Source organism: Dendrobates tinctorius, unplaced genomic scaffold (assembly GCF_039654945.1).
Source record: "Dendrobates tinctorius isolate UK_male_01 unplaced genomic scaffold, ASM3965494v1 ptg000241l, whole genome shotgun sequence".
Classification (NCBI taxonomy): Eukaryota; Metazoa; Chordata; class Amphibia; order Anura; family Dendrobatidae; genus Dendrobates; species Dendrobates tinctorius.
Window position 1 is genome coordinate 34,923 of NW_027361908.1, and position 26,058 is coordinate 60,980.

The following is a 26,058-nucleotide window of genomic DNA, read 5'->3' on the forward strand; positions in this document are numbered from 1 at the left end:
CGCTATCATTCCAATCTATCTACAATTAACTGTGGTAGAGATTATGACATACTGTGAATGGATGAAAAACGTTACATATACGGTAAATGCTGGGCCGTCATCAAGGCTAGGTTGCTCTTTACGATCGAGTCATTAATCACCGATATTACTTTATGGTATATTCTGAGAGCGAACTGACTACCTGGCTCCTAATACTTGTCCAGCCTTTACTACCAGTAATCATTGAATATCTACCTGTTTAGTAGATTTCTTCGTCCCATTGAAGATTTTCCAGGCTAGACCATTGCCGCCACTGGCTATATGCTTTCCCACGTCAAACTCCCTGGTGACCGGGTTTCCCATTACGGCACTTGTAACATCAGCGGTCACCTTTGTGACTGTACTTTTCAGCTTGTTCAACATGGACTCCATTTTGGTTTTCTTGCTTGACCTTGTACATATTAGGGAGAAAAAAAGTAGCATTCAGTGAAAACGAACACAAAGAGAATTGAAGATGAGCTCCGAAAGAAATGATTAAGTGCTTGAGAACGAGGTTGTCAGTTTCTACCACTTTTTTTTATTTTACCAATGAATAATTTAGACAGTGCAAACAAACTGTGAGCTGTGTAAATGTAAGATATGTGCTTTTGCTTTGCATCCTAAGAGGATAAAAAAAACAAATCTTTGTTCCAGCTCCTTGAATGGAAATCTTCAAAATGTTATTTTAGCAATTAAAACATGACAAAAGACATGCTCCAAGACCACACCATATGTGCATAAAGGGACAGCAAGCGACGCGTTTTCATCCGTCTTGGAGCATGTCTTTTGTCATGTTTTAATTGCTAAAATAACATTTTCAAGATTTTTATCCAAGGAGCAGGAACAAAGTTGTGTTTTTTTCCGTTGCATGTCGTCTCAGGACGGAGGTCCCATGCACCTGGAATGTGGTGAGCTGGATTCATTTCCTTTATGTATCCTATCAGGATACAATTATAAAAAGAAAATCCTATGTCTGAGAAGGACTATTCAAGTAAACATCACCCTGAAAGGGAACTTGCTATTACCTTTTTACAAATGGTTGTGTGCAGGGCTATGGAGTCAGTAAGCCACGTCTCCGACTCCTTCATACATGATAAATAGCTTATCATATGATGCATAAATAAAGCTATTTAGATAGAACATAAAATAAAAACTTCCTGTTCACTCGAGCAATTCTGAGATGAGTGCAGGCATTCATTCCCAGTGCCTTGTACCTCTGATCTGTGGAGGATGAGATTCACCACTGAGCATGTACATAAACTAAAAATCGAGATCAGGAACAGAACAAGCATTCATAGGGCAGCTCATAACTTTCCCATATTCTTATGAAAACATTTACAGCACATCCTGCATTATACTACTGTACCCAATGTATTATATATTTTAGGAGTTGGTCCATTTTATACCACCCTCCACAGCACTGTGTAAGGCGCTTGTACATCAAAAATTATACTTTTTTTGTAGATATGTGATAATCATGAGAAAACTATTATAGAAACAAAATACAGTGCCATGAAAAAGTTTGGGCACCCTGGTCAAAATCACTGTTATTGTAAACAGTTAAGAATGTTGAAGAAAAAACAATCTCTAAAAATCAGAATGTTAAAGATTAGAGAACAAAAGAAGAATGATGCTCAAAGGAACTATAATATCCCATATACTATAACAAATATCAAAGATGTAATCAATCAAACAAACATTCCAGTAGAACAATGTACAACTGCAAAGTCTAAAAAAATCTTTCTGAAGGTCTTTTGCAGTCAAGCGGGGGTTCAGATTTGCCTCTCTAGTAATCCTACGAGCAGCTCTCACTGAAATTTTGCTTGGTCTTCCAGACCTTATAACTTGACTTCCACTGTTCCTGGTAACTGCCATTTCTTAATTACGGTACATTTTGAACTGAGGAAACGGCAACTTGAAAACGCTTTATCTTCTTATAGAAGAACCCATGGCTGCTGTTTTTTTGTACATTAGAGGCGGCTGGAATTTTATAAAACTGAGAAATCTGCTTCTCCTGGCCTTCCCGAACAATACACATATTGATTGACCTAGCTGTGTGGCATGGCGCATTGTCCTGCTGAAAAAAAAAAAGTCCACGGAGTTGGGCAACACTGCCTGAGCAGAAGGAACCATTTTTCCAGGATAACCTTGTATGCTGCTTGATGCATACGTCCTTCGCAAAGATTAACCTGCCCAATTCCAGCCTTGCTGAAGCATCCCCAAATCATCTCTGTTCCACCACCAAATTTCACAGTGGGTGCAAGACACTGTGGCTTGTACGCCTCTCCGGGTCTCCGGCTAACCATTAGACGACCAGGTGTTGGGCAAAGCTGAAAATTAGACTCATCAGAGAGGATTACCTTACTCCAGTCCTCTATGGTCCAATCCTTATGGCCCTTGACAAACTTCAGCCTGGCTCTCCTTTGCTTCTCACTGATTAAAGGCTTTTTTCTACCTTTACATGACTTGAGCCCTGTCTCTAGGAGCCTGTTACGAACTGTTCTTGACATGCACTTCACCCCAGCTGCCATTTGCCATTCCTTTTGTAGGTCACTTGATGTCTTCCTGCGATTGCTGAGTGACATTTGAATAAGATGATTGTCATCACAGTCAGTAGAGAGTCGTTTTCGCTCTCTGCCGGTCAGTAGCTTTGTTGTCCCCAATGTCTGCTGCTTGACCTGCTTAATGGAATGCCGTCTTAGAAATTTTAAGGATGGAGGCAACATGACGCTCACTGTATCCCGCTGCTAGTAAAGCCAGAATTGAGCCTTTCTTTTCTTCACTCAAGACTTTTTTCAACTCCTTTGCCATGGTTAAAAGTTATTTTCTCATTCCTATTACTTTTGGGATATTACTAGCACTTGTTTTGCCATCCAGCTTATCCTATTGCAGTAGGATTGTGAACACCACAGCAGGGATTTTTTTTATACTTTCCCTCGTTAAACAAGATTTGGTTCAGGTGATCACCTAATCAGAAGCACATTAAGTAGAATGAGGTGTACTCTGGTTTGAATTCAACTGACACTGGAGTGGAATGACTGTCAGACATGTAGAAAAGCTGATTTTTATAAAACTGTGCAGTGGTCTCTTAATTTTTGCCAGAGCTGTACGTACGTGTACACACACATAATAAATATTTATATATATATATATATATATATATATATATATATATATATATATATATATATACACACACACACAGTTGTGGCCAAAAGTATTGACACCCCTGCAATTCCGTCAGATAATACTCAGTTTCTTCCTGAAAATGATTGCAAACACAAATTCTTTGGTATTATCTTCATTTAATTTGTCTTAAATGAAAAAACACAAAAGAGAATGAAGCAAAACATTGATAATTTCACACAAAACTCCAAAAAAGGGCCAGGCAAAAGTATTGGCACCCTCAGCCTAATACTTGGTTGCACAACCTTTAGCCAAAATAACTGTGACCAACCGCTTCCGGTAACCATCAATGAGTTTCTTACAATGCTCTGCTGGAATTTTAGACCATTCTTCTTTGGCAAACTGCTCCAGGTCCCTGATATTTGAAGGGTGCCTTCTCCAAACTGCCATTTTTGGATCTCTCCACAGGTGTTCCATTGGATTCAGGTCTGGACTCATTGCTGGCCACCTTAGAAGTCTCCAGTGCTTTCTCTCAAACCATTTTCTAGTGCTTTTTGAAGTGTGTTTTTGCGTCATTGTCCTGCTGGAAGACCCATGACCTCTGAGGGAGACCTAGCTTTCTCACACTGGGCCCTACATTATGCTGCAAAATTTGTTGGTAGTCTTCAGACTTCATAATACCATGCACACGGTCAAGCAGTCCAGTGCCAGAGGCAGCAAAGCAACCCCAAAACATCAGGAACCTCCACCATGTTTGACTGTAGGGACCGTGTTCTTTTCTTTGAATGCCTCTTTTTTTCTCCTGTAAACTCTATGTTGATGTCTTTGCTCAAAAAGCTCTACTTTTGTCTCATCTGACCAGAGAACATTCTTCCAAAATGTTTTAGGCTTTTTCAGGTAAGTTTTGGCAAACTCCAACCTGTCCTTTTTAAGTCTCGGGGTAAGAAGTGGGGTCTTCCTGGGTCTCCTACCATACAGCCCCTTTTCATTCAGACGCCGATGGATAGTACGGGTTGACACTGTTGTACCCTCGGACTGCAAGGCAGCTTGAACTTGTTTGGATGTTAGTCGAGGTTCTTTATCCAACATCCGCTCATCTTGCGTTGAAATCTCTTGTCAATTTTTCTTTTCCGTCCACATCTAGGGAGGTTAGCCACAGTGCCATGGGCTTTAAACTTCTTGATGACACTGCGCACGGTAGACACAGGAACATTCAGGTCTTTGGAGATGGACTTGTAGCCTTGAGATTGCACATGCTTATTCACAATTTGGTTTCTCACGTCCTCAGACAGTTCTTTGGTCTTCTTTCTTTTCTCCATGCTCAATGTGGTACACACAAGGACACAGGACAGAGGTTGAGTCAACTTTAATCCATGTCAACTGGCTGCAAGTGTGATTTAGTTATTGCCAACACCTGTTAGGTGCCACAGGTAAGTTACAGGTGCTGTTAATTACACAAATTAGAGAAGCATCACATGATTTTTCTAACAGTGCCAATACTTTTGTCCACCCTCTTTTTTATGTTTGGTGTGGAATTATATCCAATTTGGCTTTAGGACAGTTCTTTTTGTGTTTTTTCATTTAAGACAAATTAAATGAAGATAATAATACCAAAGAATTTGTGTTTGCAATCATTTTCAGGAAGAAACTGAGTATTATCTGACAGAATTGCAGGGGTGTCAATACTTTTGGCCACAACTGTATCTATATCCTAAGACACAAAGGAAATGTGACATCTTTAACTTTAGCCCTTTTAAAGATCATTTCATCTTCAACTTGCTTTACTGTTGACAATAACAGCAATTTTGACCAGGGGTGCCCAAACTTTTACATGCCACTGTACATATCAGGGTGGTAGCACCCTATTGGCATGTCAGTGCACTTGGAAGAAAACGTCCAAATGCAGTGACATGCCGCCAGTGCACTTCAAACCTGATTTGCATATGGCTTAAACATTAGATTTCTCATGACAGGCACATCGGAACGCTCTATGAAAAATAAAAAAATAGCTTTTTTATTTATTTTCCTCATTTATATACCACCATTAATTCCACAGCGCTTTACAGACATTATTGGCATTGTCCCCACTGGTGCTCACAATCTAAATTCCCAATCAGTATGTCTTTGCAATGTGGGAGGAAACCGGAGAACCCGGAGGAAACCCACACAAACACAGGGAGAACATACAAACTCCTTACAGATGTTGTCCTTGGTGGGATTTGAACCCAGGACCCCAGTGCTGCAAGGCTGCAGTGCTAACCACTGAGCCACCGTGCTGTATCCTTTATATTGGGTGTCCATCCTGACAACACCATGGAGGTCGTCCTCCTCCTCCTTGCAGGGACAGGAAAGCACATGAGAGGCTAAAAGGCTCCTCCTCACCCACCTGTTTTAACAAGTACTACACCATGGCTGATGCAACTTAAATTTATTAATCGATATCATATTAAGACATCATGCAAAATAACAATCAGGGAGGGAACTAACCATGCTGTCAGGATGGACTCCTGGAAACAATTACCGGTAGGTCTAATACCAATTTTCTAAGACGTCCCTCCTGATAGCACCATGGAGAATACCAAAGTACTTGCTCAGGGTGGGACCATTGCCTGGAGAACCTTTCTCCCAAAGGCAGTTTGTTAGCCAGATAACACGTCTAACTTGTAATGTCTGCAAAATGCATCAAGCCCAGGTTGCGGCCTTAAAAATTTGGTCGACTGACGCCCCACTGCCCTCTCAGCACAGGAGGTTGATATTGCTCTAGTCGAGTGGGCTCTTAAACCTTCAGGGGGGGCTGATGCCTTCTGACTGATAGGCTAAGGAAATTACCGAAGTAATACATCTTGCGATGATGGTTTTTTCTCCTTTATTTTAACCCCCAAATAAGACAAACAAGTTAGAATCCTGTCTCCAACTACGAGTGGCCTCTAGATACTCAATGACTGCCTGTCTAACATCCAACGCATGAAGGGCCTGTTCCTTCTCCTTTAAAGGGTTCTCACAAAAGGAAGGTAAAACGATTTCCTGGTTTTAATTCTGACAGGATGCTACCTTCGGTAAAAAGTAGGGTCTAATTTTAGGATTATACGATCCTCCCATATCGGACGATATGGGTCCCGAGTGGACAGGGCCTGAATTTCCCCTACACTTTTTTGCCGTGGTAATGGCCACTAAAAACAACGTTTTGATGGTCCGGACTTGCAGAGGGACCCAAGAACCAAATTTAGATCCCAAGGGGGGAATGACTTCCTAATCGTAGGATGCAATTTCTGTATTGCCCTGACAAATCTAGTTACCCATGGGTGAGTCAATAGAATAGTCAAAGAAAGTACTCAACACTGATGTCTGGACCTTTAGGGTGCTGGGTCTAAGTTCCTTATTAAAACCCGTCTGAAGGAAGTCCAAGACGCTTGGGAAATCGGGTCTGCCTGCCTCACCAGAATCTTTTCCATATTTTGTAGTATATATTGCGGAAGTAACCGGTTTCCTGCTAGCCTGAATCGCGGTTATGACCTGGTCCGACAACCCACAAAGCTCTCAGGATGTGTCTCTCAGGATCCAAGCTGAGAGATTAAGTCTTTCTGGGTTTTGATGGAAGACTGGGCCCTGAAGGATAATATCTTCCTTCTGATTAAGCAGCACCAGGTCCTCTAACGCAGTAGCTCTCAGCAGTGGAAACCAACTTCTTTTTGGCCAATATGGGGTGATTAGAAGTACCTTCAGCTGATCCTCCTGTATCTTCCGGAGGACAACTGGAATGAGCGCCATTGGGGGAAAAGCTTAAGAAAGGGACTTGCTCCATTTCTGACTCAGTGAATCGACAGCTTCTGGATTGTCCGATGGATTCAGCTAGTAAAATCTGGCTGCCTTTGTGTTTTTCTGGTTGAAAACGGGTCTATCTGAAGTGTGCCCCAGAGATGGCAGAGGTACTGGAACACCTGCTCATTCAGCTCCCATTATGTCGGCCAGACCATTCGTCTGCTCAGATTATCTACCACGACATTTTGGGACCCATTGAGATGAACCGCTGCCACTGACAGGACAGTCTTCTCCTCCCAGGAAAAAAAAAATTCTGCCAGATCCTGGAGTGCCCGATGTCTGGGGCCTCCCTAGCGTCGTAGGAAGGAAACAGTCGTCGCATTGTCTGACAGAATCTTTATGTGTTGATCTCTCAACACTGCCTGATTTTGCCTTAGGGCCTCCCACGTGGCGTAGAGCTCTCGGTAATTGGAAGACCTGGATCGGACCTGTGACGGCCATCTGCCCTGAAGAATCCTTTCTTCCAGGTGCGCTCCCCATCCCCACTTGCTGGCATCCATGGTGATCACCACACATGGAGAGGCGATCCAAGGAATGCTCACCTGTAGATTTTCTGGCTGGGTCCACCAAAGTAGTGATTTTCTCACCGCCGGGGATAAGGTCATTGCTCTGTTGAGTGAAGACTGGCGCCGATCCCAGGCTGACAAGATTTCTCTCTGCAGGGCTCTGGAGTGGAACTGGGCCCACCAGACACAGGAGATGCAAGCCGTCAGGACGCCTAAAACTTTCATTGCAGACTTGATGGAAGCGGGACTTCTCAGAAGCTCTCCGAGTACCGGTAAGTAGGATGTTCTGCGACTGAAGTCCAGCAACACGCCCAGGAAAATTTTCCTGTTTTCTGGTACCAAATCCAACTTCTGTCTGTTGATAATCCAACCCAGGTACTCCATTGTGGATATGGTCTTTTCCCTGTGCAGTCGGAGTTCTTCGGCCGAGCTTGCCACTCGGAGGAAGTCCTCTAAGTACGGTACTATGATAATCCCCTGGCTTCTTAAATAGGCTACCACTTCAGACACCAACTTGGTAAAAAGTTGGGGAGCCGAAGCCAGGTCAAATGGAAGGCACTGGAAGTGGCAGGTTCGATTCAGTAATTTCACAGCAAACCTCAAATATTTTTGGGACGCCAGGTGAATAAGAACCTGATAAGCGCTTTTCAGGTCGAGGGTGCATATTAGAGCGTCTTTGTCTATAAGGTGAACCATAGATTTTACAGACTCCACCCTGAATCTCTTGTATTTGACTGAAAGATTTAAAGGCTTCAGGTTTATTATGGTGCAGGACTCCCCTGATGGCTTTATGATGATGATGAAAAGAGTAGTAGTGACCCTCGCCCGCCTCTGGCTGTGGGACCAGGATTATAATAGCTGAGCTGACTAGATGTTTTAAGTCCGCCAACATAGGAGATGCTGTAGATATAATCCGGGGTACGATAAACCTTTTGCGGGGGGAGGTGTAGCAAACTAATGCATAGCCTTCTGCTATGGTTCCGAGAACCCACTGATCCTGGGTAACCTGGGACCAATTTGCCGCAAAGCGCTTGAGTCACCCCCCCCCCCCCCCCCCCCCATCAGGATGGCGTCATTGCCTCCTGGATCTTGAGCACGACCCAAACAGGGACCCTTAACTCTTCCCCCCTCTGCTGCGGGGGGGCTACTGTTGGTTCCCTTACTGGGCTTCCTCTAGCCCCTGTAATCGGACTGTCTTTGAGAGGGGCCTGCCTTAACAAAGGACTGGTTCCTTCTAAACATGTCTTCTGGGAACCCCTTCTTTTTATCGGAAGCCTTTTCTAAAATATCATAATATCATCCATTGCTGGCCTGAACACCCTTAACCCGGAGAAGGGAATGGAGCATAACATAACCAGGTTTTCATCTAAATAGCTCTACGGGCCTCATTGGACAATGATCTATTTGTAGCAGCGAATCTTACAGATTCAGCAGACTTATCTGCTAAAAAGGCAGTAGCAGATTTCATCAGGGGAAGGGAGGCTAAGATGTCCTCTCTTGGGGTTTAGTTGGCTAAATGCTCCTACAAGTGCCCCATCCATAAAAACATAGGCCTGGCAACTGAAGTAGCAGCTATGTTGGTCTTGATCAAAGCCGCGGATGACTCCCAAGCCCGTTTCAGGAGATTATCGACCTTCCTGTCCATAGGGTCCCTTTAAACTTGAAGAGTCCTCAAAAGGGATGGATGCTTCCTGGCGATCTTAGCGACTGGCACATCAATCTTGAGTAACTCTTCCAACATCTTAATGTCCTCAGGATCAAAGGGTATATGGTTCTTAAAGTTCCAAGATATCAACAAGTGCCTCTCAGCATCTTCCTACTCCTCCAAGACCATAGCACAAATGTGATCGTTTACCGGGAACACATGCTGATTTTGAGCTCTAAGACCCCCCGAACATTACGTCCTGTCTGGACCGTGGCTTTGGGACTTCCTCCAACTGCATTATATGTCTGACAGCCTGGACTAACTCGACCATATCCTCAGAGGCAAACAGCTATATCCTGCCCCGTTCCTGACTTTCCGATAGCACTTCACCCTCTTCCTCCTGGTCTGACCCCAGGGGTTGGGATTCCTCATCTGAACTGAGCTCCATCTCCCGCCGAGATCTCTTAGCACACGAACCCAGACTGGGAGGCTGCGGATGAGTAAAGCTGGATATCGAAGCCTGGACCTCTTCCTGAATCAGGGACCTTATCTCATATAGTAGGGATAGCTGCTCTTCCCTCACAACTCAGGCGGTGCAGGCGTCACAAAGAGTTCTGCCATTTGTGTCCGGAAGTTTTAAGTGACATATGGGGCATCGTCTGGTCTTTGCAGAGGCTTTGCCAGACTGTTCGGGCATAGGCAGGGGTGTATCTGAGGTTCCCTTATCCTCCAGAGTGTAAGAGAGGGAATAGTCAGGGGCTGTGTGATGTACATGGGACTGCGCACAGCACACTTACCCCACCGTCCTGGTCAACCTTGCCCGGATCCTCCATCACGCTGCTGAACGCCCTTGTGCCCCACGAGATCCAGGTAACCGGCCTGTTGCCTGTCTCACTGAACTTCCACGTTCCACCATGGAACGCACGCCGACCTCATAAAATGACACTCTGCTCTGATGTCACCGGAAGTGCGACGGCCTTCTCCATCGCGTGATTTCCAGAAGTAGCAGTGCCGGCTGAAAGCGGCTCTACCCAGGAGCTCCTCCGCGGCTGAGAGACTCCCCACCGGGAAGTGTCAGCCCGGACTGCTTGACAGGGTGAAGGATTGGACGCGCCGCACGATCCCCCTGAGCACTTCCACTGGTAAGCAGAGTTTCTTCTCTGTGTGTCACTTCATGCAGGGACAGGAAAAACACTGAGGCTAAGTGCCTATGTGTAAAGTGAGCGTTTCAATGCAATCCTATGGCGACAGAATCGCCGCAATTCCGCAGAAATAATGGACATGCTGCGGATTTTACCTCTATGCGATTCCGCAGCGATAAAATTCGCAGCATGGGCACAGCAACTGCTGAATCCCATAGGATTGCATGGGATGCGTTTTATTAGCGTTTTTTAAGCATTTCCGCTGCGGCAAAAACACGGCGGAAACGCATAAAAAACGCAACGTGAGCACATAGCCTGAGGGAATGTGGTGGGGAGGGGACTTTTAACCTCTCGTGCGCTTTCCTGTCCCTGCAAGGAGGAGGAGGAAGACCTCTGACCTACAAAAAAATTATTCTGCATATTAATACAATTACTTAAAAATATGCAAGTTTGGTATTAAGTGGTGAAAATAAAAATAGGATACGTGTAAAACCCCACAAAAAGAATTGTTTTTTTTCCTTGCCATTTTCCGTCAATGGACCTGAGGGAGTACTTGTGATGTTTGTGGCTGACAGTTTTATTGATCACTTATTACGGTACACATGATTGTTTGGATGGCTTTATTATATTTTTAAGGAGATCTGGTGACAAAAAAAAAAAAAAAAGCCACAATGCAGACATTCTGATTATTTTTCTTTCTGAGTAGTGTTTACCCTGTGCGGGTTACTTAATTTTATATCTTGATAGACCGAACTTTTATAGACGCAGAGACCCCAAACATCATTTTTTTTTAATATTTAATGGGGGGAAATGGTGGCAATATGAGATATGTAAAATAAAACATATATAAATATATACATTTATCTCTTTCAGTCCCCTTAGACAACTTGAACGTGAAATCCTTTAATGCTTGCTCTACAGTGCCTACAAGTAGTATTCAACCCCCTGCAGATTTAGCAGGTTTACACATTCGGAATTAACTTGGCATTGTGACATTTGGACTGTAGATCAGCCTGGAAGTGTGAAATGCACTGCAGCAAAAAAGAATGTTATTTCTTTGTTTAATTTTTTTTTAAATTGTGAAAAGTTTATTCAGAGGGTCATTTATTATTCAACCCCTCAAACCACCAGAATTCTGTTTGGTTCCCCTAAAGTATTAAGAAGTATTTCAGGCACAAAGAACAATGAGCTTCACATGTTTGGATTAATTATCTCTTTTTCCAGCCTTTTCTGACTATTTAAGACCCTCCCCAAACTTGTGAACAGCACTCATACATGGTCAACATGGGAAAGACAAAGGAGCATTCCAAGGCCATCAGAGACAAGATCGTGGAGGGTCACAAGACTGGCAAGGGGTACAAAACCCTTTCCAAGGAGTTGGGCCTACCTGTCTCCACTGTTGGGAGCATCATCCGGAAGTGGAAGGCTTATGGAACTACTGTTAGCCTTCCACGGCCTGGACAGCCTTTGAAAGTTTCCTCCCGTGCCGAGGCCAGGCTTGTCCGAAGAGTCAAGGCTAACCCAAGGACAACAAGGAAGGAGCTCCGGGAAGATCTCATGGCAGTGGGGACATTGGTTTCAGTCAATACCATAAGTAACGTACTCCACCGCAATGGTCTCCGTTCCAGACGAGCCCTTAAGGTACCTTTACTTTCAAAGCGTCATGTCAAGGCTCGTCTACAGTTTGCTCATGATCACTTGGAGGACTCTGAGACAGACTGGTTCAAGGTTCTCTGGTCTGATGAGACCAAGATCGAGATCTTCCGTGACGTTTGGAGACTGGATGGCACTGCATACGACCCCAAGAATAGCATCCCTACAGTCAAGCATGGTGGTGGCAGCATCATGTTGTGGGGCTGTTTCTCAGCCAAGGGGCCTGGCCATCTGGTCCGCATCCATGGGAAGATGGATAGCACGGCCTACCTGGAGATTTTGGCCAAGAACCTCCGCTCCTCCATCAAGGATCTTAAGATGGGTCGTCATTTCATCTTCCAACAAGACAACGACCCAAAGCACACAGCCAAGAAAACCAAGGCCTGGTTCAAGAGGCAAAAAATCAAGGTGTTGGAGTGGCCTAGTCAGTCTCCTGACCTTAACCCAATTGAAAACTTGTGGAAGGCGCTCAAGATTAAAGTCCACATGAGACACCCAAAGAACCTAGATAACTTGGAGAAGATCTGCATGGAGGAGTGGGCCAAGATAACTCCAGAGACCTGTGCCGGCCTGATCAGGTCTTATAAAAGACGATTATTAGCTGTAATTGCAAACAAGGGTTATTCCACAAAATATTAAACCTAGGGGTTGAATAATAATTGACCCACACTTGTATGTTTAAAATGTATTAAAATTTAACTGAGCAACATAACTTTTTGGTTTGTAAGATTTTTGCATCTGTTAATAAATCCTGCTCTTGTGTGAAGTTTGAAGGCTCTAACTTATTTGCATCTTATCAAACCTGCTAAATCTGCAGGGGGTTGAATACTACTTGTAGGCACTGTATATACTGAAATACCATAATATTGCATTCTATGGCGTAAGTCAGGAATTCTCGTGAAGCTCAGCCTGAGGTTGGTCTTCCCAGGAGTAGCATGATGGCAGGTTTGAGGGTCTTCAGCATGCCCCTACTAGTCATGGTAACTAGTGATCAACTAATGTGCTCGGATAAGGTTTTATCCGAGCTTGTTCGGGTGCTCATAGAGCATCTTCCGCATGCTACAAAAATATGTTCAAATCCCTGCTGCTGCATGTCTTGTGGCTGTTCGACAGCAACACCACATGAAGGGATTGTCTGTTTGTTAGGCAATCCCTGCAGGTGTTGCAGCTGTTGAACAGCCGTGAGACATGCAGCCACGGGGACTCTAGCATGTTATTCGAGCACGTCGAAGATACTCAGTTAGCACCTGAGCATGCTCAGATAACACCTCATTCCTCATCACTAATAGTAACCCATCATGTTTACAGCACAAGAAAAAGTGACTGCTCCATTTAAATGCCGCTGTCAGAGATTGACAGCGGTATATAAATGAAAAACACCTACAAAAATTTTAATAATATAAACAAGAGTGGCTGCTTAGAGTGGTATGTAAATGGTTAACTGTAGAAATTGGATCTCAGGTTGGATGTTAACAGTCAAACTGCTTTCAACTGCTAACAACTTGAAAACCAAGCAAAGAACAACTCTCACAATGAGTATGACACTACAGCATAACTGCAAGACCCTTAAGAAAACAATGCGACAAAACTGGATCTGCTGTGCCCAAAGCAAACCCCATCATCAGAAGACCCTACATAAAGAGAGGGATCAGTAACTTATGCATTCAGAAGGGCTATGTTCCAATCCACAAAAGTGAGTTCTAAAGAAGGCTCATACGTAGAAGACTGAGGATAACAGCGCACAGAGTCTTAGCGACGCCGCTGTACCCACTGAGTTACTTCAGAAAACCGCAGGTGGGGTTTCTTCCTGAAACATCTTCTTTGGTGTCCATTTGGACATTTTTGCAGTAACTGCCACCAGCATTTTTTTTTTTACTGTATATATAACCTTCCCTTGAGTCCGCTTCAAAAACTCTTCAAAAGAGCTTCAGGAAACAAAAGACGCTCCAAAGATCAAGAATTTCGAGAAATCAATTCTACTAGAAATCTCATTGAGAAAAAGGTGCTCCAGGAACGTTACGAAGCATACTACAGGGAACACAAGATTTGACTACATCAGGGAGCCGACAGATCTGTTTTAAGCTTTTACCGAAGCACCTGTAAATTAGTTGCTGCCTTCCGTCCACAATGACCTGACACAAGTACCATGAAATATTTATGGGGCCACAAGTAACATTAGAAAAAAAAAAATCATTCTTAGTAGCATTCTCTGATCTTCCTGAACTTAAATCCATTTGATGTACAAAAGACAGAAAATCGAATACACTGAAAATGTATGCAAACATATTGTACACATTTGGTTAGTATTGGACGAAAGTTTTAGACTCAAGTGAAAGAAACCGCTAACATGGGACAATATTTCAAAAAACATCATAGAAAAAGACACTGCCTTACCAAAACCAAGTCAGAATACAAATGCACTAGCAGGATGCAGCAGACCCCCATGGTAAAGTCCCCAAGGGGACATGTCCTATGTTAGCAGTTTTTCATTTTAGTGCTAGGACCCTTGATGTGAGTTGCAAGCTTACGTATTTTGGCCAAAACTATGGACTAATACTTCAAGTAATCTATTTTATGCTATACATTATTTTCCATCTTTCTGCATGATGCAGCCAGGCCCTTTACTGTTGGTTGGGTGAATTGGGGTGCCTCTCCTGTGGGGTGCACTTATATAGTGCTGGGCTGCCCACCTGATGTAACAGTATGGGCATCATCAATAGGCTGTAGCCAGACACTGTGCATCACACGTACCAGTGTGACTGGTGCCCTATGCCTCATCTTAGTGCATAACTAACACTAGGCAGCCACCACCGCCATGAATTGGTAGCTTTGTGAGTGGCTGTTTGCATCAGTATTGTGCACCTGTGTTGCCCCCGTCTTTCTCATGGGGGGCTGCTGCATCCTATTAGTGCATTCGTAATCTGATTTGGTGGGGGTAAGGCTGTATCTTTTTCACTGGCTGTTTTTTTTTCAAGTGAAAGAAATGCAGCAAAGTAAAATGCTTTCAGAAACAGAAGTGTTAATAGTTGTTTTTTTTTATCAATTAACAAAATGCAAAGTGAGTGATCAAAAGAGAAATCCACATCACATCTAGATTTGGGGAGAGCAGCATCAATTCATCTGGATACACTTGCACAGATATTAAAAGGATGCTGTTCCAAATATCTTAGAGATGTAACCTCAGATCTTCTGTGGATACGGCCTGTGACAATCCTGCTGTTCTCTTCATGTAATCCCAGACAGACTGGCTGATGCCGAGATCAAAGCTCTATGGAGGCCACATCATCACCTCCAAGACTCAGCGTAAAGAAGAGCAATAAGTCCGGGAAGTGATGATCTGGCCCCACAGAGCCCTGATCTCAGCATTATCCAGTCTGTGTGGGATTACACGAAGGCATGAGGATTTACCAAGCGACATCCACAGAAGATCTGAGGTTAGTGCTCCAAGATGTTTGGAGACTTCCCCCGTCGAGTCCCTTAAATTCTGTGGGTAAATGTACCTAGAATGGATGCTATTCGGCAGGGTAAGGCCTGTGTCACACATCAGTTTTTTTGGGTCAGTTAAAATCCGCTAAAATGGCGGAAAGCGGATCTGTTCCAGTACTGACCTCAACGTTTGCCACCGGACCGTTGTTTTAACGGATCCGGCGAAGGGAGAGAGGGGGGAGAGAGAGAATTTTCAGCCACCAGAAGAGTTTAGGGTTAAATTTGCGGCCGAGGCAAGTCCTCCGGGCATGCGCAATGTAAAAAGCGGATCCGGCCGCCCGAAAAGACGTTGCATTGTCCGTCCAGGCATGTTGGCGGACCCGTTTCTTTGCAAATCGGCGGATCTTGACTGATGGTGACAAACGGATGTGTGAAACCGGCCTAAGAGGGGCCAGTGTGACCCCAAACATTCATCTGAGTCAGAGTTCTCTTTCTTCATTCACTTTGCATATTGTTAATGGCCACACTTGTAGTGTTGGAAGCATTCTTCCTTTGCAGATTCCTCCATACCTGTGCACAGTCCTGCGTGTGATGGAAACGGAGCAGAGATGATGTTCTTCCACCACTGCCCCCCTAATAGTCCGCCTCGGTAGTCCCCCACTAGCTGCAGCCCGTACACGGAGGGGCCATGGGTGGGAGTGCAGCTGCTTCCCTGTCAGAAAGTATGGCAGGTGAGTGGCACGGGGTGACCCGGCCCCTCACACCAGCACCGGGCAGCTCACACCATGGCCGCCATCCCCTACCCGTGCACACGCGGCCCCGTACCTGTCCCCGGCTCGGAGCTGTGATCACCACAGACGTCTCCTCCCGTCAGGCCGCGCCAGTGCCACTTCTTTCCTCGTTCAGTGATGTGTCGTTCGTGAACGATCCGATACAAAGAGCCGGCTCCCAGCTGTGAACGAAATGAGCCGGCTCTGCAGGGTGAATGAGCCGGTTTTTTTTTTTTTCTGGCGCCTGGAAGCAGTGAATCCTGACTGACTCATCTGGGGGGAGGAGAGGAGGAGATGTGGATAAATGCACGTGAGTTAACCCTTCAGTCCCAAATATACACTGCCAGTTCCTCCATGGCATATATAGTGTGTGACTATGTGTAAGAGGAGGGACGCAGCACATTGTCATCATCATCATCATCTGCAGTGACCTGTGCGTTACCTTTAGTCCCAAATAAAGATCCACTTCACTGTCCCCTCATCCATGGCGTATACATACAGTATATGGTCTGTGTAGGAGGAGAGGCTCCGCACATTGGTATATCATCTTCTCATGGTGTTAGGCCAGGTTCACATTGCGTTTATGGCCCTGTGTTCAACGGGATCGTTACATAGCGGCACTAACGCTGTAACGGATGAGGTAACGCCCCCATTGGCCGCAATGCTACTAACGCATCCAAAATCGGCCTGATGCGTTACTTCATGACGCCCCCTGGAGCGCGGTCTGCAGCATTTGTGGGGGCGCCATGAAGTAACGCATCATGCTGATTACATTGCGGCCAATGGGGGCGTTAACTCATCCGTTACAGCGTTAGTGCCGCTATGTAACGATCCCGTTGAACGCAGGGCCAGGAGGATTCAGGAAAACACTACAGGGAGGAGGACAGACGACGGCAGGTGTTGCTGCTAACGGCTCACACTCACTTGTGAGAGACGCACGTGATTCTCGTGAGAGTCTCTCGCATGGAAACCTGGCACTGCTGCCAGCACTGGGACCGGAGCGTGCGGTTACATGTACTTCTATGCAGCCGCCCCCTCCGGTCCGAGTGCCGGCGGCAGTGCCAGGTTTCCATGCGAGAGACTCACACAAGAATCGTCCAAGTCTCTCGCTAGTGAGTATGAGCCCTCAGGGTAGGGGAAGTAATATAAAGTGATTTTAGGTAAAACCTGTGGAAAGATATCAGGCCAGCCCCAATCATTATATAGGATAAGCTGGTCTCACACTTGCATATTTTGGCTGCACACGGATTTGTTTTCGTCTCCATTGACTTTCAGTGGTGACGGATGGGACTTGCGTGTGCATCCAGTTGTCACCGGTTTCCCACGGATCACTGTGTCTGCATATTTTATCAGATGCACAAAAACGCAACTTGTTGCAGTTTTGTGTCATCTGAAAAACACGCAGGCACAGGGAGACGCACGGATCCGCGGCTACACATCTGGAATTAACATGGAGTTCTATGGAGCACGGATCCAGGACGACACGGATCCATGTGCTTCCGTGTGCAGGGATCCGTTTTGTGGCACTGAGCATGCTCAGAAGTGAGGGATGTGCTGTATGGGACCCGTCTGCAGACATAATATAGACTATGCCCGCATGCTGCTCCGTCATACAGTGATCTTTCCTGCCTCACTAGAAGGCTTGTGCCCTGTGCTATGCTGTGGTAATGATAATAAAATGTATTGGGAGCATGTATGGGGGCTCCTGGTTAGGGGCTGCATGAGTGGGGCTGCGTTCACACTAGTGCAGGGGCGGACATAGACTGTAGTGGGCCCCTGTGCAAGAAATTTTTCGCCCCCCCCCCCCCTTCATAGGGCAACAAAGTCATTTGTTATCTAATATTGAGTCTATGCAGGGCTGGATATAATATCTGTATAGAATATAATGTAACCCCCCATAGAATATAATGCAGTCCCCCCCATATAGTATAATGCAGCCCCTCCATAGGATATAATGCAGCCCCTTATATAGTATAATGTAGCCCCTCCATAGAATATAATGCAGCCCCCATAGAATATAATAAACATAATACAGCCCCCCTATAGAATATAATGTAGCCCCAAATAGAATATAATGTAGCCCCCCCATATTATATAACACAGCCTCCCCTTATAGAATATAATGTAAAATGTACCCCCATTGTATATAACACAGCCGCATAGTGTATAGCCCAGCAACACATGGTATACAACCCACCATGGTATATAGCCCACCATGGTATAATACAGCCCAGCATGGTATATAGCCCCCCCCAGCATGGTATAATACAACCCAGCATGGTATAATACAGCCCAGCATGGTATATAGCCCCCCCAGCATAGTATAATACAGCCCAGCATGGTATATAGCCCCCCCAGCATGGTATAATACAGCCCAGCATGATATATAGCCCCCCCAGCATAGTATAATACAGCCCAGCATGGTATATAGCCCCCCCCCAGCATGGTACAATACAGCCCTGCATGGTGTATAACCCCCAGCATGGTATAATACAGCCCAGCATGGTATATAGCCCCCCCCCCAGCATGGTACAATACAGCCCAGCATGGTATATAACCCCCCAGCATGGTATAATACAGCCCAGCATGGTATATAGCCCCCCCAGCATGGTATAGTACAGCCCAGCATGGTATATAGACCCCCCAGCATGGTATAATACAGCACAGCTTGGTATATAGCCCCCCAGCATGGTATAATACAGCCCAGCATGGTATATAGTCCCCCAGCATGGTATAATACAGCCGAGCATGGTATATAGTCCCCCCAGCATGGTATAATACAGCCCAGCATGGTATAATACAGCACAGCATGGTATATAGCCCCCCAGCATGGTATAATACAGCCCAGCATGGTATATAGCCCCCCCAGCATGGTACAATACAGCCCAGCATGGCATATAGCCCCCCAGCATGGTATAATACAGCCCAGCATGGTATATAGCCCCCCCAGCATGGTATAATACAGCCCAGCATGGTATATAGCCCCCCCAGCATGGTATAATACAGCCCAGCATGGTATATAACCCCCCAGTATGGTATAATACAGCCCAGCATGGTATATAGCCCCCCCAGCATGGAATAATACAGCCCAGCATGGTATATAGCCCCCCCAGTATGGTATAATACAGCCCAGCATGGTATATAGACCCCCCAGCATGGTATAATACAGCACAGCTTGGTATATAGCCCCCCAGCATGGAATAATACAGCCCAGCATGGTATATAGCCCCACAGCATGGTATAATACAGCCCAGCATGGCATATAGCCCCACAGCATGGTATAATACAGCCCAGCATGGTCTATAGCCCCCCCAGCATGGTATAATACAGCCCAGCATGGTATATAGCCCCCCAGCATGGTATAATACAGCCCAGCATGGTATATAGCCCCCCCAGCATGGTATAATACAGCCCAGCATGGTATAATACAGCCCAGCATGGTATATAGCCCCACAGCATGGTATAATACAGCCCAGCATGGTATATAGCCCCCCCAGCATGGTATAATACAGCCCAGCATGGTATATAGCCCCCCCAGCATGGTATAATACAGCCCAGCATGGTATATAGCCCCCCAGCATGGTATAATACAGCCCAGCATGGTATATAGCCCCACAGCATGGTATAATACAGCCCAGCATGGTCTATAGCCCCCCCAGCATGGTATAATACAGCCCAGCATGGTATATAGCCCCCCAGCATGGTATAATACAGCCCAGCATGGTATATAGCCCCCCCAGCATGGTATAATACAGCCCAGCATGGTATAATACAGCCCAGCATGGTATATAGCCCCACAGCATGGTATAATACAGCCCAGCATGGTATATAGCCCCCCCAGCATGGTATAATACAGCCCAGCATGGTATATAGCCCCCCCAGCATGGTATAATACAGCCCAGCATGGTATATAGCCCCCCAGCATGGTATAATACAGCCCAGCATGGTATATAGCCCCACAGCATGGTATAATACAGCCCAGCATGGTATATAGCCCCCCCGAGCATGGTATAATACAGCCCAGCCTGGTATATAGCCCCCCAGAATGGTATAATACAGCCCAGCATGGTATATAGCCCCCCCAGCATGGTATAATATAGCCCAGCATGGTATATAGCCCCCCCAGCATGGTATAATACAGCCCAGCATGGTATATAGCCCCCCAGCATGGTATAATACAGCCCAGCATTGTATATAGCCCCACAGCATGGTATAATACAGCCCAGCATGGTATATAGCCCCCCTGAGCATGGTATAATACAGCCCAGCCTGGTATATAGCCCCCCAGAATGGTATAATACAGCCCAGCATGGTATATAGACCCCCAGAATGGTGTAATACGGCCCAGAATTTTATGTAGCCCCCCAGCATGGTATGATGCAGCCCAGCATGATATATAGCCCCCCCGAGCATGGTATAATACAGCCCAGCCTGGTATATAGCCCCCCAGAATGGTATAATACAGCCCAGCATGGTATATAGACCCCCAGAATGGTGTAATACGGCCCAGAATTTTATGTAGCCCCCCAGCATGGTATGATACAGCCCAGCATGGTATATAGCCCCCCAGCATGGTATGATACAGCCCACTAGTGTTTTGGTACGGTGCCTTGAGTAGCAATCCTGATCCAGATTAGATCCCTATACTTAACATAGGGACGCACGGATCTGCGTTTGCATCAGGATCAGGATGCATCAGGTGCACCAACACAGATCACAGCACTTACTAATTCACAAAGGACATTAACAAAAAATGCCACAATACATGGTAAGACTACAACCGAGGAGGAGCCGGGGCCTGATCACAAGAGCTGACAATCTGAGGAAGCAGCAATGCTGAATAACAGTCTACACTGCGTCACACGGGGGAGAATGAGGCCCTCACTTCACAGGCAAAGACCTAGAACCAGGACTGTGGAAAACGGATTTCTATTTAAAAAAAGAGCCATTTAAAGAGCCGGCTCCTTATGGTGAGCGGAGCCGAATGAGCCGGATCACCAAAAAGAGCCGAACTTCCCATCACTCTTCAGATGGCTCCACATCTGCTGTCAGCTGACTGCCTCCCCCAGTCACTAGAGGTCAGAAGAGTCTCTACAACAGTACATGACTTGTGCCGCCATTTTCCCGTAGGTCACAATGCGTGTACACTGTGTCAGAGGCTACAACAACATGTCCTCCGCACCACAAGCCGTGCTGTAGCGCAGGGGACGCTCTGGTGACTGAAAGGTGTCTGGAAAACAAACAAGCCATTCTCCTCTGCTCTTGCGACAGTGACGTAAACGAGGACTGATGTGGAAAGGCTTCTTCCCTGTGCTCACGTCACCTATCTGTTTTCCACAGTCCTGGTTCTATGTCTTTGCCTGTGAAGTGAGGGCCTCATTCTCCCCCGTGTGACGCAGTGTAGACTGTTATTCAGCATTGCTGCTTCCTCAGATTGTCAGCTCTTGTGATCAGGCCCCGGCTCCTCCTCGGTTGTAGTCTTACCATGTATTGTGGCATTTTTTGTTAATGTCCTTTGTGAATTAGTAAGTGCTGTGATCTGTGTTGGTGCACCTGATGCATCCTGATCCTGATGCAAACGCAGGTCCGTGCATCCCTATGTTAAGTATAGGGATCTAATCTGTGTCAGGATTGCTACACATCACAACGCACCATACCAAAACACTAGTGGGCTGTATCGTACCATGCTGGGGGGCTATATACCATGTTGGGCTGTATCATACCATGCTGGGGGGCTATATACCATGCTGGGCTGTATTATACCATGCTGGGGGGGACTATATACTATGCTGGGGGGACTGTATACCATGCTGGGGGGCTATATACCATGCTGGGCTGTATCATACCATGCTGGGGGGCTATATACCATGCTGGGCTGTATTATACCATGCTGGGGGGCTATATACCATGCTGGGGGGACTGTATATCATGCTGGGGGGGCTATATACCATGCTGGGCTGTATCATACCATGCTGGGGGGCTATATACCATGCTGGGCTGTATTATACCATGCTGGGGGGCTATATACCATGCTGGGGGGACTGTATACCATGCTGGGGGGGCTATATACCATGCTGGGCTGTATCATACCATGCTGGGGGGCTATATACCATGCTGGGCTGTATCATACCATGCTGGGGGGCTATTTACCATGCTGGGCTGTATCATACCATGCTGGGGGGCTATATACCATGCTGGGGGGGCTATATACCATGCTGGGCTGTATCATACCATGCTGGGGGCTATATACCATGCTGGGCTGTGTTATACCATGCTGGGGGGCTATATACCATGCTGGGCTGCATCATACTATGCTGGGGGGCTATATACCATGCTGGGCTGTATTATACCATGCTTGGGGGGGCTATATACCATGCTGGGCTGTATTATACCATGCTTGGGGGGGGCTATATACCATGCTGGGCTGTATTATACCATGCTGGGGGGGCTATATACCATGCTGGGCTGTATTATACCATGCTGGGGGGCTATATACCATGCTGGGCTGTATTATACCATGCTGGGGGACTATATACCATGCTGGGCTGTATTATACCATGCTGGGCTGTATTCTACCATGCTGGGGGGCTATATACCATACTGGGCTGTATCATACCATGCTGGGCTGTATTCTACCATGCTGGGGGGCTATATACCATGCTGGGCTGTATTATACCATGCTGGGCTGTATTCTACCATGCTGGGGGGCTATATACCATACTGGGCTGTATCATACCATGCTGGGGGCTATATACCATGCTGGGCTGTATTATACCATGCTTGGGGGGGCTATATACCATACTGGGCTATATACCATGCTGGGCTGTATTATACCATGCTGGGCTGTATTATACCATGCTTGGGGGGGCTATATACCATGCTGGGCTGTATCATACCATGGTGGGGGGCTATATACCATGCTGGGGGGACTGTATACCATGCTGGGGGGCTATATACCATGCTGTGCTGTATCATACCATGCTGGGGGGCTATATACCATGCTGGGTTGTATTATACCATGCTTGGGGGGCTATATACCATTCTGGGCTGTATTGTACCATGCTGGGGGGGCTATATACAATGCTGGGCTGTATCATACCATGCTGGGCTGTATTATACCATGCTGGGGGGCTATATACCATGCTGGGCTGTATTATACCATGCTGGGGGGACTATATACCATGCTGGGGGGACTGTATACCATGCTGGGGGGGCTATATACCATGCTGGGCAGTATCATACCATGCTGGGGGGCTATATACCATGCTGGGCTGTATTATACCATGCTTGGGGGGCTATATACCATGCTGGGCTGTATCATACCATGCTGGGGGGCTATATACCATGCTGGGGGGACTGTATACCATGCTGGGGGGGCTATATACCATGCTGGGCTGTATCATACCATGCTGGGGGGCTATATACCATGCTGGGCTGTATTATACCATGCTGGGGGGCTATATACCATGCTGGGCTGTATCATACTATGCTGGGGGGCTATATACCATGCTGGGCTGTATTGTACCATGCTTGGGGGGGCTATATACCATGCTGGGCTGTATTATACCATGCTTGAGGGGGCTATATACCATGCTGGGCTGTATTATACCATGCTGGGGGGGCTATATACCATGCTGGGCTGTATTATACCATGCTGGGGGACTATATACCATGCTGGGCTGTATTATACCATGCTGGGCTGTATTCTACCATGCTGGGGGGCTATATACCATGCTGGGCTGTATTGTACCATGCTGGGGGGGCTATATACCATACTGGGCTGTATTATACTATGCTGGGTTGTATTATACCATTCTGGGGGGCCATATACCATGCTGGGCTGTATTATACCATGGTGGGCTATATACCATGGTGGGTTGTATACCATGTGTTGCTGGGCTATACACTATGCGGTTGTGTTATATACAACGGGGGTACATTTTACATTATATTCTATAAGCGGAGGCTGTGTTATATAATATGGGGGGGCTACATTATATTCTATGGGGAGGTGGACTGTATTATATTCTATTTGGGGCTACATTATATTCTATAGGGGGGCTGTATTATGTTCATTATATTCTATGGGGGCTGCATTATATTCTATGGAGGGGCTACATTATACTATATAAGGGGCTGCATTATATCCTATGGAGGGGCTGCATTATACTATATGGGGGGGACTGCATTATATTCTATGGGGGGTTACATTATATTCTATACAGATATTATATCCAGCCCTGCATAGACTCAATATTAGAGAACAAATAACTTTGTTGCCCTATGAAGGGGGGGGGGGGGGGCGAAAAATTTCTTGCACAGGGGCCCACTACAGTCTATGTCCGCCCCTGCACTAGTGTGAACGCAGCCCCACTCATGCAGCCCCTAACCAGGAGCCCCCATACCTGCTCCCAATACATTTTATTATCATTACCACAGCATAGCACAGGGCACAAGCCCTTCTAGTGAGGCAGGAAAGATCACTGTATGACGGAGCAGCATGCGGGCAGTCTATATTACGTCTGCAGACGGGTCCCATACAGCACATCCCTCACTTCCGAGCATGCTCGGTGCCACAAAACGGATCCCTGCACACGGAAGCACATGGATCCGTGTCGTCCTGGATCCGTGCTCCATAGAACTCCATGTTAATTCCAGACGTGTAGCCGCGGATCCGTGCGTCTCCCTGTGCCTGCGTGTTTTTCAGATGACACAAAACTGCAACAAGTTGCGTTTTTGTGCATCTGATAAAATATGCAGACACAGTGATCCGTGGGAAACCGGTGACAACTGGATGCACACGCAAGTCCCATCCGTCACCACTGAAAGTCACAGGAGAAGAAAACGAATCCGTGTGCAGCCATTTTCACACGGATTGCAAGATATGCAAGTGTGAGACCAGCTTAACCCTATATAATGATTGGGGCTGGCCCGAGATCTCGCCACAGGTTTTACCTAAAATCACTTTATATTCCTTCCCCTACCCTTAGGCTGAGTTCACACGTGACTTTTTTTCGCGTTTCCGCGGCGGTTTTAACCGCGTGATTTTGCCGCGAAAAATAAGCATCCCATGCATTCCTATGGGATTCTGCAATGCTGTGCTAATGCTGCGGTTTTTACCGCAGCGGAATCGCTTCGTGGTAAAAAATGCAGCATGCTCATTAATTTTGCGGAATCGTGGCGATCCCGCACCCATAGTAATGCATTGTTCCGCTTCCTTCCCGCATGTGGCTGTGCACACCATGAGGAAAGTAAGCAGAACATTTGCGGATGGTACCCACGGTCCGGAGGAGAGGAGACTGTCCTCCGGGCTTTGGGTACCATATCCCTGTAAAAAATAGAATTTAAAATAAAAAATATTGTTATTCTCACCTTCCGACGTCCCGCGCAGCCTTCCCGCCTCTCTCCACGCTCCTGTTCCCAGTAATCCTTTGCGAAAATGCCCGCGATGGCGTCCGTTCTCGCGGGATTGCGAACTCTCGCGGTCATTCACGCGACGTCATCGCGAATTACCGCGAGAACGGACGTCATCGCGGGCATTTTCGCAAAGGATTACTGGGAACGGATGCGCGGGACGTCGGAAGGTAAGAATAACACCATTTTTTTTTTTTTTTTACATTCTATCTTTTACTATTGATGCCGCATAGGCAGCCTCAGTAGTAAAAAGTTGGTCACACTTGTCAAACACTATGTTTGACGAGTGTGACCAACCTGTCAATCAGTTCTCCAAGCGATGCTACAGATCGCTTGGAAAATGCTAGCATTCTGCAAGCTAATTGCGCTTGCAAAATGCTAGTTTTTCCGCTGGAAAATCGCGGGAATTTAAAATGCGATTTTCCCGTGGAATGGAGTTCCGGAATTCTCGCGGTAATTTCCACGACAGTTCCGTTACGTGTGCACATAGCCTTAGGGCTCATACTAGCGAGAGACTTGGACGATTCTTGTGTGAGTCT

General features: G+C 46.3%; 1 protein-coding gene across 3 annotated transcripts in view; it reads right to left on the reverse strand.

The window, feature by feature from the left end:
• The window catches only part of SCYL2 (SCY1 like pseudokinase 2), a 40,914-nt gene extending 19,908 nt beyond the window's left edge, over positions 1–21,006 (reverse strand). The window contains exons 1-3 of one of the 3 annotated variants that reach the window (XM_073556871.1): positions 20,871–21,006; positions 16,161–16,378; positions 235–430 (exon numbers count right to left, since the gene is read on the reverse strand). In XM_073556871.1, coding sequence (XP_073412972.1) covers positions 235–411 — 177 coding nt within the window. In that variant the 5' untranslated portion in view covers positions 412–430; positions 16,161–16,378; positions 20,871–21,006. The other 2 variants (XM_073556870.1, XM_073556872.1) reach the window with 2 other exon arrangements.
• Positions 21,007–26,058: the final 5,052 nt, after the last annotated feature.